This window comes from Haliaeetus leucocephalus, unplaced genomic scaffold, assembly GCF_000737465.1.
Source record: "Haliaeetus leucocephalus isolate CR32 unplaced genomic scaffold, Haliaeetus_leucocephalus-4.0 Scaffold932, whole genome shotgun sequence".
Lineage (NCBI taxonomy): Eukaryota > Metazoa > Chordata > Aves > Accipitriformes > Accipitridae > Haliaeetus > Haliaeetus leucocephalus.
Window position 1 is genome coordinate 4,896,422 of NW_010973368.1, and position 13,732 is coordinate 4,910,153.

General features: G+C 49.4%; 1 protein-coding gene across 1 annotated transcript in view; it reads right to left on the reverse strand.

Annotated features, from left to right (window-relative positions):
- Nucleotides 1–10,025, reverse strand: part of TMED8 (transmembrane emp24 protein transport domain containing 8) — a 20,191-nt gene extending 10,166 nt beyond the window's left edge. The window contains exons 1-2 of the mRNA XM_010584007.1: nt 9,971–10,025; nt 8,171–8,197 (exon numbers count right to left, since the gene is read on the reverse strand). Of these exons, the coding sequence (XP_010582309.1) occupies nt 8,171–8,197; nt 9,971–10,025 (82 nt within the window). The remainder of the gene's footprint in view (nt 1–8,170; nt 8,198–9,970) is intronic.
- Between the last annotated feature and the right edge of the window lie 3,707 nt (nt 10,026–13,732).

Here is a 13,732-nt window from a genome sequence, read left to right on the forward strand (position 1 = left end):
GCAGGAGCCGAGCGGGTGCGCGTGAGCCAGGCAGAAGGGAGAGGGTGGTGCCTCGGTGCTCTTCCCTCAGTCTGCCCCCTCGACAACGCAGCCAAGCAAAAACTAGTTCCGCAGAGCCGCCAGGCGCGGGAGGCAGGCGGCTTTGTAGGCCGACAGGGTGGAGGGGGTGGCGGAAGGGAGACGGGGTGCGCCTCCAGGAAGCGGCGGTTGCTATGGGAACGTGGGCCCGGAAGGACGCGTTACCGCGGCGGCCTGGGGACGGCACCGATGGAGCCGAGCCCGGGGCCGGCCGAGTGGCCGCAGCCCGAGCCCGACGGCGCGGGGGGGCCGCGGTCCGCCTGCCCCTTCCTGGCCTGGAGCGCCGCGGAGGTGGCCGAGTGGGTGGTGCAGCTCGGCCTCCCCCAGTACGAGGTGCGGGGCTCCCGGCCCGGGCGGGAAGCACACGCCCTCACCGCCACCTGAGCCGGCGGCCCTGAACTCTGCGTGTGTGAGCGCTGGGGGCGGGGGAGGCGGTCATGGCCGAGGGCGACCCGCTGCCCGCGGCCCACCCGCCCTTCCCTCCGCTTCCAGGAGTGCTTCAGGACCAACGGCATCACCGGCCGCCGCCTCATCCTCGTGAACTGCTCCAGCCTGCCCGCCATGGGTGTCACGGACTTCGGCCACATGCAGGTGCGGCCGGCTGCGGGTCCCGGAGCTCCCTCCTCAGCCCCTCGGAGCCCACTCAGCTCTCTGACCCTTTCTGCTTGCAAGCAAGCTAGGCTATAGCCTGTCCCCCCAGGCAGATTGCTTATTCGGAGTGAGCCTGAAACTGGACGACCCAATTTGTTCAGCCAAACAGCTACATTTCTCGAGTCTTTTCAGGTATAAATCCTTAGCCGGCTGGAGATAGCAGGCTTCCCTTCTGGGACACCGTAAGTGCATCAGAAGTGCTTAGCCTTTCTTTAAGCCTGTGTTGCTCCTCTTCCCCCATGAAATTGCTTAGCAAGATGCATGCGCCTTCGTAAGTATCCCTCAGAATTTCTTTTCAGTAGTTTTCCATTTACTGATTTGTAGAATTTCTAAAAATCTAGTCAAATTTAAACTGCAGTAATTGAGCCACTGATCTCAAGCAGCAGAAGGGCAACTCATTTTTACTTCCTTGTTTTACACTTTGCTGAACACAAACAGCTGTCTCTTCCTCATTTTGTAAACATGTAATTGTCTGGTCATTTTTCTTTAAACCTACATCTTTTCTTTAACAAACAGTGATAGTTAAGATAACTAGACAGAAGTTTGGGGCTACAGTCTGGCCTTCCAAAGCATCCTGGAAGTTCAGAAAATAAGCAAGTTGACTTAAATTTCATTACCCTCCTTGCCCTCCCTAATAGAAACCATAGAGGGACTCGGGGCTGCATTTACAGAGCCAAATCATTTGTTTCGCATCATAATTTAAAGTTGCTTTCCCCAGAGGACACAAGGTAGAAGTTCAAATAACCAGGAAAAGAGAAAAATCTTTATGCTCCAACGACTAGGGTATGAACACTGTTTGTTTTATTCTAGAGCACCAAAAAGCAATTTCATCACAGTCCTGTTTGGCTGCACCATCTTAACTGTTTGTTTGAAATGAAATATGCCACCAAAAACATTGACTAGTGCCATAACTTTGCCTGTTGGTTGGAGGAGAAGGCATCAAATTACAATGCTTCGTTTTTCAGACAGCAGCCTTTCAAGAGTATTTCTAGGACAAGCAGATACAGCCTTTATAGTCATTTGCACTTATCAAAGATGGCAAGAATTTTCTAGGCTTTGTAAGCCTCATCCTCACATTGGAATATAGGGATTATGTATGGTGGTGGTTTAACTGCTGAGAAACAGTAAGCCACAGGTTAGAGGTATCAACTGTAACCCATTCTTCCTCCTGTAGAAACTGAAATTCCTTGGAGCTTGGATAAGGCAATAGCCAGCACACTGCAGCAAGCTTGGAAATGAGACTGTCTCTGTAATGTTTTCCAAAGCTTGCAAGCGAATTGGAAACATCTCACAGATTTCAGTGGAACCTAGATGTTCTTGAAGATCATGCCCTATCCTGCCAGTTATTTGTGTTCTAGAGAACTTTATTTTGATAGAATCCAAGCATGCAGAGCTCTGAGTAGGATGTGGCCCTCTGGGTCTTTTAGGAAGTGTGTACTAGAGCAGGTTTCAGAGCAAAGTTAAGGCCATAATCCTGGGCACATCAGCTTCCCAACAAGAAATATCAATGAAAGGCTGTGAACAGTTAAAACCGAGATAGTTACTATAGAAATAAATGTGATAGCATCAGCTCAGTGAGATAGAAACTTTTTGCAATTTAAAGGAAATGGCAGTTTGGTAGAGAACTACACAGTGAATTATGTGGAAGCTACGCAGCATGAACAAGTGAAGTTGCTGCTGGTTTTAATCCCACTGTACTGATATTTTAAATACCAAACCCACTGAAGGTACTCATCCGGTGGTTTTTTGGTTATCACACAAAGTAGGGTACTGCTCTTCAGAGTCAAGCCAAAGTTGGAGGAAGTGTTTGAGCAAATGCTGTGGAAGATCAGTAAAACCTTGTGGATTGTATTTCAAAGCTTCAGTCAAATCAGAAAGTTACATTCTCAGAAGTGACTTCGGAAATAATGGCAAGGCTCTGTTCACAACAGTTCCAAGTCCAGCTGGCTCAGACAGCCAGTCACCCATCATTTTCTTAATGAGCAATATGGCTTATTGGTTTAGTAGTTTTTACACCTCTTCTGTGTATAGACTTTGTTGTTGACAATATAACTTAGCAAGCAGCAATGTTTTTGCATTAGGCAGAACAGACTCCAGCTCATTCACCCATAACTTGTTTGTTCTGCAAGTGCAAAGAGGAAAGCAGAGCTATTTGTGCCAGTAAGAGACCGGATGTGATGCCATCCCCCACAGTAAATCTGGAGAATGTGCAGTCTGCTCTGCTTTTACAATGTCGCATGGCGCTCATGTGTTCAGATCCCTCTCAAGTTGCAACTTCAAGCATGAAACAGTTCTGAAATTCAGAAATTCAGTTCTTTTTCCTCCTGCTCTGACACAGAATGAATGTTATTAGCTGTTGCCCTGTGAAATGAGAATTTCTGGTATTTTGTCTTGTATTTCAGGAGATTTCACGACACGTGCGAGAGTTGCTGGGGATTGAGGAGCCACTGTTCAACAGATCCATTGCCCTCCCCTACAGAGACAACATGGGTCTCTTCCTGGAGCAAAAATCCCGATCAGGAAAGAAAGCAGATGCCCTCACTTTTTCACAGTTTATCCAAGAAGCAGGACTGGAGGCCTATACTACAGTTCCTCCTTTGCAACGAGCCCAGACTGGGGTAGAAGCAGATGCTCTCCCCATATTGCAGGGCAGCCAGAGGCAGGATTAGAGACTCGCACTGCACTTTGTAAGAAGACCAGCAGGGACAGCAGAATATACCCTTATTACCTTGCAATTTGTCCAAGGAGGTACAGTTCCACCTTCTCCCAAATATAGAAAAGGCCATTGCAGCTCGTAGCCATTTGATGACAGCAAACACATCCCCACATTGGCGCTTTTCTGCAATCCTTTGTTTGCTTCCAGGAACTAAATGAAGCAGAAGCTATAAATCAGACTGTACCACTGTCTTTGACTTCTGCTTCACAGTTGATTAAAAAGACCAACAAACAATCATAGACATATTTTAATTACCAGTGATTGATAACAACTTCCCTGCAGCTCACGTGAATAGATTTCTCCCAGGCTTTAGTGTCTGCAGACTGGGCTCACTGTAAAGCCCAGACGTAAGATAAATGGCATATACAATAACTGCTATACAGGTTTGGTGCCAGCTGCTGTCAGCAATCATAATTAAGCGAGGGGCCTAGCTACAACATGCACAACTAATCCCTGGCCTCACCACAGAAATTATTTCCTGAGAGGCAAAACCAAGCAGTGGTTTATCATAGTAAACAGTACTGAAAGACAGGATAGATGATGGCCAGAAGTATAAGAGAATACTGCAAGCTGAACTAGAGAATTTAGGAAATAAAAAAATGCTTTGTTCTGGGTGGATTTGGACAGAATACCCAATTATCTCCTTTTTCCTTGAAAGAAGTACCATATGATTGGTGGTGGTGGGGTGCATTGTTGCCAGCAAGGAAGTATCAATAAGTGCTGATTTAAGCCTGGCTCAACAGAAAGAGCTCCTGACTAAATCATTACTATTTTGCCTGGCAGCAATGGCTTCCTCAAGATCCCCCATGGAAAAATTAAAAAACAAACAAACAAAACTGGGCCCAAGCCTGTTTAGTTATTTACACCAAAGCTGTAGCCACTACAAAACAACTGTAACTTGGTTTTGTAATTCAGTTTTCTATTGAAACTGCAACAGAAATGCAGTGAAATTGAAGCAGTTTGTAGGCCAAGATGACTATGTAATAAGCAAATTCAGACCAAAATAAAGCAAGACTCAGGCAGCCAGGGAGAAGCAAGTTTGCTGAGCAGTCTAGAGAGTGAAACATGTAGAAGCAAATGTGTACATAGAGTTATTGGCTGGAATATTTTAAGGAGTCCAAGAGCAAACAGGGCTGGTTCTTGCACCTCTCAGTCCTGTGAGGGGGCTGGGATGAGACCTCAGCAAAGCATTCTGCCATGGGCTTCATTATACTTTATGAGGATTTAGAATCATGGTCAGCAGTTTCCTCTGGAATTTCTGAGAAAATGTCAGTAGCGGCTTGGAGAATGGAGGCTTGTTATCCAACATCACACCAGGCTCCACTACAGCTGAAGTAAGAGATGTCTTGGTGCTGATCAGCCCACATTGCTTTGTAGGCCAGTCCCCAAAGGGTGCCTGCTATAGTAGAACAAGATGGCGCTGGACAAGCTCACTCTTTTCTAGCAGCTGGGTAAAGGGAGGCTCTCTCAGTTGTGCAGCTGTCAGGTCAAAGCAGGGGAAGGTTCTGGAGTGGAAACGTTTGTGGGCCATAACAGTCTGAAGCAGCCTGCTAATAATTTAACAAATAAAGGTTTCCTTCAGTGTGTGACTACAAGTCCCTTTCTTGGGTCTTTGAGAAACAATCAGACTCAGAAACTTGAATCTAAAGTGTTCCAGGAATTACTCTGCCATGTGGGGCAAAACTGAGCCCAATGGCTCTAGAACAATCCTGCACAAGCAGGACTCCTTTCCCTCAAGCAGTGTTTCCCCTGGCTTAACATCCTTAGTAGTCTTGTCCACAAACTACCGTAAGTTTATTACCCCGAAGAACTGTCCTCTCCAGATACTCCCATAGGAATTTTTTTTTCTGCATCCAATGCTCCAGTCCTGATCAGTGGCTTCATACAACCCTGATAAGTAGCCAAACAGGAACCAGGGACAAAATAACTCAGGGATGATAGTCCAGGTCTTTTATTGCTAATACATCATCTAAGGCAATCTTCCCTGGCAGGTTTGTGGTCCTAAGGGCAACACAGAGTTCAGCACCTTCCAACCCAACAAGACAGCCCATGCTTCAGCTGTGGGATGAGGCAAGTTTCAGAGCAAAGAGGAAGCCTGGACAAGCAGTACCTCAGCATTCAACCCTTTACTTACCCCTCTTGAGTCCTTGAAGAGGCAAAGCCTTTGCTGGCAAAACTCTTGCACATAAACCGTGGGCAGGAAGTTTTCTGCTCTGCACAGATGGGGCAGCGTTCAGGAACACAGAGGTCACTGAGTAATTTCAGTGCCTTCTGGTGAGGCAGGCTCTGCTGCGTGCTGCTGTTCAGGGCTGCACAGAAAATGGCCACCAGCCATTCAGCATTGACTCTTATTTTCCCTGCAGGACAAACAAAATCAAATGTCAATTACCAGTGTGCACACAGGTGTGAAGGGATATTCTCATCTCCCACTCCTGTGAAGAATTGCATTGGCAATCAATCAGAGCTGGTTTATCTGAAACCTCTGATCTAGGATCATTTTAGGTAAAGGATGCTGAAATTAATAGTAACAAGTCTAGTGTAGCTTGTATTTCCTGTAGCTCATTCTCATCAAGTAAACAGGAGTCCTTTACAGGCTGCGTATAAAGTCCTATAACCATTCAGCCATCATGGCACGATAAGCACTGTAGCTGCTTTAAGAGCATTCAGCAATGCAAGAATTAGAAGTGCGTGCAGAAGCGTATAATGAAATTGCGATGGACAGAGGTAGCAGCCGGCAATAGGAACAGCATGTCCATGGAAACAGAAGTTGTGCCTGAGGGAAGAGAAAAAGATTTTGGACCATGTTCTGGCTCAGAGTGTATCTCAGATCCTGCTCACTGATTTAGCCTCAGAGGTACTATTGTTTCATGAAGGGAAGCGGTAGCTGTTTAGAAATTGGTGGCAGGTACATGGAAAGCGGTGCTCCTGAAAGAAAGGGTGACCCCCCCGGGGCGCTGATCAGAGAAACTGGTGAAGGAGACACATACTGCCTCATTTTGCCCATCCGCTTCTCGTGCATAACTACCCCCTTCCACGCATGCTATTTCCACTCCAGCTCCAGCTGTACATTGCCAGGATTTCTCTAGGAGGGATTTCACAAAATTAACTAACAAAATTACTGCCGGCCCAGACCCAGCCTTGAACCATACAGGCAGGGGAACCACCGAGCGCAACTCCTCAGAAGGACTGCTGCCACGGTTAAGGAAGAAGAGAGCTTTTCCCTCGGGAACGGCAGGGGCTCGCAGCGCCGCTGGGACCGTCCCGTCCCCTTCGCCCCCCGCCCCCAGAGAGGCTCCTGGCCCGCGGCCTCACGGTGGCACTGTCGCAAAGGAGTTGCTTCTACCCGAGAGCGGAGGCAGCCGAAACGAGCGTACCGGGAGAGGGAGAGGGTGCTCCCGCAGAGCCCGGGCTACGCTGCGGCGGAGCAGGTGCCTGGAGCCGGCGGTGGGACGCACGGCACGGGTGGGGTCGTGGGGTTTGAAGGTTCTGCGGCGAGGGAAAGCCGGAGGAAGCAGCAGGGAATATCCCACCGCACCGTCCGTGGCTGAATTGACAGTTGCTGGGATTCATCCCATTAAAGTTTCTTATAACGACTCCTTTCCAACAGCCGTCTTAACCAGCTAGAAAGGTTCTTCCGATCTGATGGAACCTCATTGCCTTGCGTTAAAGTTAATCCATGGGCCTTAACACTGCCAATGGAGAGATGGGCAGACTAGGATTGTTAATTTTGCCATGTAGTGGTCTGTTAAAAAAAAAAAAAAAAAAGGTGTGGATGTGCATAAAAGTCATCCCTTGCACTTTCTCCCCCAGTGCACATAGGTCATACCACAACTGCAGCGGCACAGGAACATGTTGAAGTCCAGGTCCCTCCCCACTGCAGGCAGATTCCCTCAAGCAAGGTCTCTCCTATCTTTTCCTCTCCTCTCCCCTCTCCAGCTGGATCCCCACTACTTGTCTGCCTGCCCTCCCTCAGCCCTGCAATAAACAGCCAGCATCACCCAGGTTTAGCTGATGGGGGAGAAACTAGGTTTAGCTGGAAAGGAGGAAGCAGTTAGCCTTTGCAGGATCAGCAAACCTTTTACTAGTGAACAGCCTCGCCCATAGCATGGAGAGCAGCCTCACGTTTGGCCCCTCACTGGTCACCTCAGCAGGTGGCCAGGACTGGCCTGACCACAGGGGCTGGGCACCCCCAGGAGTCAGGAGCAGGAGGTACAGGTCGTACCCCTGCACTCGGAGCCCTCCCGAGAGCTACGGCAGCAGTTTAAAGTGAAATACTGAGTTTGCTTTTTCAACTGTGGAGACTGAAGGCGGCTTCTCTGCACCTTGTTTCCTGCGCTGTCTCACAACAGGTTATCCTGCAGCGATAATCTGAGGCCCTGGCAGGAGCGGGGTTTCAATGCCAGCATTGTGTTTGATCTGGACCTCCCTTGACTCCTTTTGATCATATTTTCAGGTTTATATCCATAAAGTCTACAACTTCCTCTAGACAAACAGAAAGCTGAAACCCTAAAGTGTTCCCGTGACTCCAGCAGTTGGGGACTTGGGGAAGTGACAAACCGTGACAAAGTTTGCAATGGCATTTCACAATAAAATTGTGAGAGGCAATAAGAGCTGTTCTTCTGCACAGCTCCGGCTCGGCCAGAGCACACGCGCGCTGCACTTGCCCTGTGATGTCCCAAACGATGGCAGCCCGGCCAGGGTCTGAAATGACGTGGTCCATTTTACCTGAGGAGACGGACAGTGGTGATGAGGCTGTACACAATGCAGTGTTTCTGGATGGCAGGCCAAACGACGGAGCAGAGGGATGGCACATGTGACAGGAGGCAACAGAGGAACGCGACATCCACCCAGGCCACCAGCTGAGTGTTGTCATAAAAGCACGCGAGCCCCTGCTTCTGCAGGTCTGCTGCAATAAGCAAGGAGAAAGGGACTCAAGAGCCCACAGAACCAGCACAGGTGACCGAACAGCACCTCTGGGCACTGGCAGTGTGGTTACTTGTGCTCTGCCACATGCAGGTGAAACACAAACCACTGCTGCCAGGCTGGGACTGCTGGCTGCCTGCCCAAAGTAGCATGGAGGGACTTAGGCTGCTGCCCATCACCACTCCTACACATGGTAAAGGGCAGCAGCAGACTGACAGGGAGCAGGCAGCCGCTTTGCCAGGAATAAATATGCAGAGACCTCAGCTGCTTCAGCTGCCTGGACCCAGTTCGCGCAGGCTGATTTAAAGCCTTTAGCTGAAACAGCCGAGCCTTGGGATCTGGCTAGTTTTCAAGATCTATAAAAAGCCATTTAATAATCCCTGCTTCCTCTCTGCCCTGAGACGATTAGAAGAGGATTTGATTGTTCCAAGCATCTCCCTGGAGGACCATTCTCCCCACTTGTCTTGTTTTATGTAAGAGTTTACGGGGCAGTTGACAGTTTGTATGCACACAGTTCCTGTAATGCTGCAGGCTGATCCCCTCTCCTGGCTGGATGTTCAGAGCCCAGTGAGAAGCTTGTCTGCTACAACTGACCCTGCAGCCATGAAACAAGGAGGGGGACGTCTCTGTTTCAGCACTGCCGCTCATCTGGGGAGATGTGTTCTCTATTGGGTGAATATTTAACAACTTGGAGTCTCAGTCACCGACCAGGCTCTTGGCAAATGATAAGGAGAATTTTGAAGAGCCACGAAAATGGGGGGGACTAAACTAAAATGGTTCTTTAACTAGCCAGCATTCAAAGAACAGAGTTAATATCTCTACCAATGCTCAGATAGCACTGGTAAAAAAAAAGCAAACTAAATTAATGTTTGGTGGACAGTGGGTTTCCAACCCAATAAAGATCTTTTCTACAACAGCATCCTCTGCTTGCCAATAAAAAACCTGGAGTTTCCATGCCTTCCATATTTTTGGCAGAAAAACATTATTTAGTGAGTTCTGCCTGAAATGCTATGAAAAAAGTGCAGTTAAAAAGTCCACATAAGTGCAGTCCCACTTCCAGTCATAGGCTGGGGAGCACTTACACAGGCTCTCAGGGCACCTGGTGGAAACATGGATACTGGGTGCACAGAGTCCAGCTCAGCATCAGGAATGCTTGGGCTGGCTGCTTCCCAAGGTGGCCCCTGCCAATAATCCCAACCTTTGGGCCATGGCTGTCCCCCAAGGAAGCTGGCAAACCCTTCTCAGTCCTGCTGTGCCAGGGGAAGCAGAGAAGCCCAGCACCACCCACGGTTTCCCCAGACTACATGTGGTCCTACACTTCCAGGAAGGGTCCCCTGCTACATGTCCAGATAGCACATCCCAACCCTACTCCTTGCATCCAGCCCAACTCACACCCCTGCTTTCCAATGGGATTGCCAGAGAGGCAGAAGCTGATAGCTGCAGCCTGGTATGCACAGCATCTGTGGGGCTTGGGGCTAGACCCCAGGGAGCATGGTGTCCCCATCCCAAAACACACCACCCATGCTGAGGCTAACTGAGCACTAACTGTAAAGCAGCTCAGCAGTTGAGAGCTGATACCTGGCAGATACTTCAAGGCCTCACCTTCTGCTGCTTCATCAGCTTGAGAGGACTCGAAAGGCTCTGTAATGTCCCACATCTTGGCCCAGAAGGACAAGCATCAGCAGCAAGGATTTAGAAGAGGGACACAGCCTCCACCCACACAGCATTGCAGTCCATCCTAGCACCTGCCAGGGTTTTACCTGCAGTGTGACACCCCAGCCCTTCTCAGGGTTTCTCCTTGCTGACATGGGATCTAGAAAAGTGGCTGGTCCCCACACAGCCACCGAGAACAAGATGCATCCATCAGTGGACATCTGAACCCATGCTTTCTCTGATGCTACATTTCTCTATTACACAAGTCCCAGTGGGACTTTAAAGCCCAGCTACCTGCAAGCTGCTGGCACAGCACTTGGGACAGACTTCATTGAAGCTGCTCCTGGGCTGGAAATAATGAGAAAATCTAACCTTCATCACATGGTTCAGTTTTCCAGTTTGAAGCTGTTTTTTCATTCGCCCTCAGCTTTTCTAAGCCGATACTGTGCCTCCTGCCCTCCCCAGCTGAGCAGCCTCTCAGCTCCTTTTCCCTGCATGTATTTGCCATGAAGTCCCTGTGTCATGGCACAGCCAGCTCAGCAGTGTCCAGGTGTGGGAATCCTTGCCCAGGACCTGTCTTACTGCTTGAAGAGAGCTGCAGGGATGCTTTCAGGGGTATGAGGCAACTGTCACAACAACAGAGTGACTATGACTATCCCAGAAAGCTCTACAAACTGGAGCAGCTGATTCCATCCTTTGCTAAAGAGATGGCATTTCAGCCAGCAAAGGTGCTGGGGGTTTAGAGGTGGCTGGCGCAGCACCTCCCCGCCCTGCCTGCTTCAGCAGAGGACAGCTTCATGCACCATGTAGCCTGACACAAGGCAAATGTACAGTGCTCTTGGCCAGAGCAGGGCACTGCTGAGCTATCTGAACTACTTGTGTCCCCTGACGGAAGCTGGAGCACGCTTCAGTGTATCACAAACTTGCACTGGAGATGGAGAGAGGCAAAAACTGGCCCGTTCCCTAAGGCTCTCTGCAGCTCACCCGACTCATGCACGGCTCCCACAGGGTGAGGCACCAACTGGGCTGAAACACCCTCAGCCAAGCTCATCAGGGACAAAAATGACCCCATGCCCCATCGCAAACGGTTGGAATGTCTTACACTGTTTACCACCCGCAGTCTGCTGGTGCCCATAGCACCACAGTAGTTGGCACAAGGAATGAGGGTGGCCTGAATGAGGCCCCCAAATTTCCACCTGCTCAGGTTCTGTCCTGGTTCATGTCCCCCGATGGGGTGGCAGGCACCAGCCCTACCTGTGTGGGTAGCAAGCCCAGACCCCTGGGGGTGCCTAGCCATCCCAACCTGGGCACTGCTGCTGCCATGGTGAGCGCCCAGTTACTGGAGAATAGAACGCTTTCACCTGGGGAAGCTGGGAGCATGGGCTTTTCTGGAGCCACTGCAGCATCCCCCAGAACACAGAAGAAAGCAGAAATCAGACGTGGGGGAGGACCACCTTCACTGCTGCAGTCTCTATTTTTTTCTGCTGGGTGCAGCTGTGCCACCCTGAAGGCCAGCAGCTAGGTCAGCATGAAAAAACTAAGAGGGCAGGGGTTGAACGTGTCTCTATGCCAGCTCCTGCCCACACATGTTCATGGGGAAAAGGTGCTCTCAAGCAGAAGAAGGTTGGCCTCTCCAGTGGGTGCAGATGGGTTGAATTTCCAAAGGAAGCAAAAAAGAAAGCATTTTGCTACTTTCATACAAATTCTGTCCGTGATCTACTTCATCAGCTGGACTGTGCTGCCTAAAAGCAGATACATGCAAAAGTACACAGAGCCTAGGACAGGTATTAAAGAGGAAACCTGTATCCCACTGAGGCTGTCCCAACATCATCCACATCAGCTAGGCAGTGCCTGCCACATTGCTTTAAAAAAAAAAAAAATCCAACCAAAACCATCAGCTCTACAGTAATTTTAGGTTTACTACATTACATAAACCCCTGTCGTGGCTTAAACCCAGCCAGCAACTAAGCACCACGCAGCCGCCCACTCCCTCCCCCGCCACCCAGTGGGATGGGGGAGAAAATTGGGAAAAGAAACAAAACCCATGGGTTGAGATAAGAACGGTTTAATAGAACAGAAAAGAAGAAACTAATAATGATAATGATAACACTAATAAAATGACAACAGCAATAATGAAAGGATTGGAACGTACAAAAGATGCGCAGGGCAATTGCTCACCACCTGCCGACCGACACCCAGCTAGTCCCCGAGCGTCAGTTCCCCCACCCCCACTCCCCCCAGTTCCTATACTAGATGGGATGTCCCATGGTATGGAATACCCTGTTGGCCAGTTTGGGTCAGCTGCCCTGGCTGTGTCCTGTGCCAACTTCTTGTGCCCCTCCAGCTTTTTCACTGGCTGGGCATGAGAAGCTGAAAAATCCTTGACTTTAGTCTAAACACTACTGAGCAACAACTGAAAACATCAGTGTGTTATCAACATACTTCTCATACTGAACTCAGAACATAGCACTGTACCAGCTACTAGGAAGACAGTTAACTCTATCCCAGCTGAAATCAGGACAACCCCCCTCTCCCCAGCCATAGGACACATTTCCCTGGAAATCCTCCTCTTCCTGCCCACACAGAGTAGTCATGGGTAGCCTGTGAGCTGTGGCCTGAGGAACCCAGGAAAAAGTGTTGGGGCTCCCAAATGCTGCCTTATAGACAAACGTTCCCTGATGCACCGTGCACAATCAGACACACCAGACATGGTATCCTGGTGCTCTCAATGCTGGTATCCAGCTTCTAGTATTGGGCTGTGAGGAACATCTAAATCACTAAGCCCATCCCATGTGGCACATCAGCATTTTCTGTTACAAGTGGTCCTGCTTTGCTTGGGACATTGACAGTGCCACTACCCACAGATCAGAAGCACTGCATCCTGCAAACTGCACACAGAGGCCAGGGGATCAGTAGGCATAGCCAGATCACAGCTCCTGGATCACAGCTGCTGGACTTACGTAGCTCCTTACACATCTGTATCATTGGTCATACCACAAAAGAGGCATCCAGGACCCATGCTTGGAGAATACAGGCGTGAAGATTTATTTCATGGCTTCATCAGATTCCTCCAAGGGTGCATTCAGCTTCTCCTGTTGCTCCCTGACATAAATCCCAACCAGTGACACCATTCTGACGCCTACAACCAAGCAACGTCCTGGCCAGGGGCATGCAGGAGAGCCTGGCAGCAAACCTTACCCTAGCTAACAGCATCCTGGGTTGCCTTAGGATGAATGTTGCCAGCAGGTTAAGGAAGGTGATCCTTCCTCTCTAAATCCAGAGTGCTGTGTCCAGTTCTGGGCTCCTCAGTACAAACAAGACATAGACATACCGGAGAGTCCAGCAAAGGGCCACTAAAATGACTAAGGGACTGGAACATCTCTCATATGAAGAGAGGCCAAGAGCTAGGAGTTCAACCTCGAGGAGGCTCGGGGGAGATCTTATCAATGCATGCAAGTATCTGATGAGAGGGAATGAAGAAAAGGGACCCTTTTTCAGTGGTGCCCAGTGATGACAAGAGGCCGTGGGCATAAACTGAAATGTGAGAGTCCATCTGAAGACAAGAAAACATCTTTTTACTGTGAGGGTGGTCAAATTCAGGAACAGGTTCCCCAGAGAAGCTGAGTCGTCTCCAGCTGTGGAGATACTGAAAACCCAAATAGACACAGTCCTGGTCTGCCTTTCCAAGTGACCTTGCTTGAGCAGGATTGG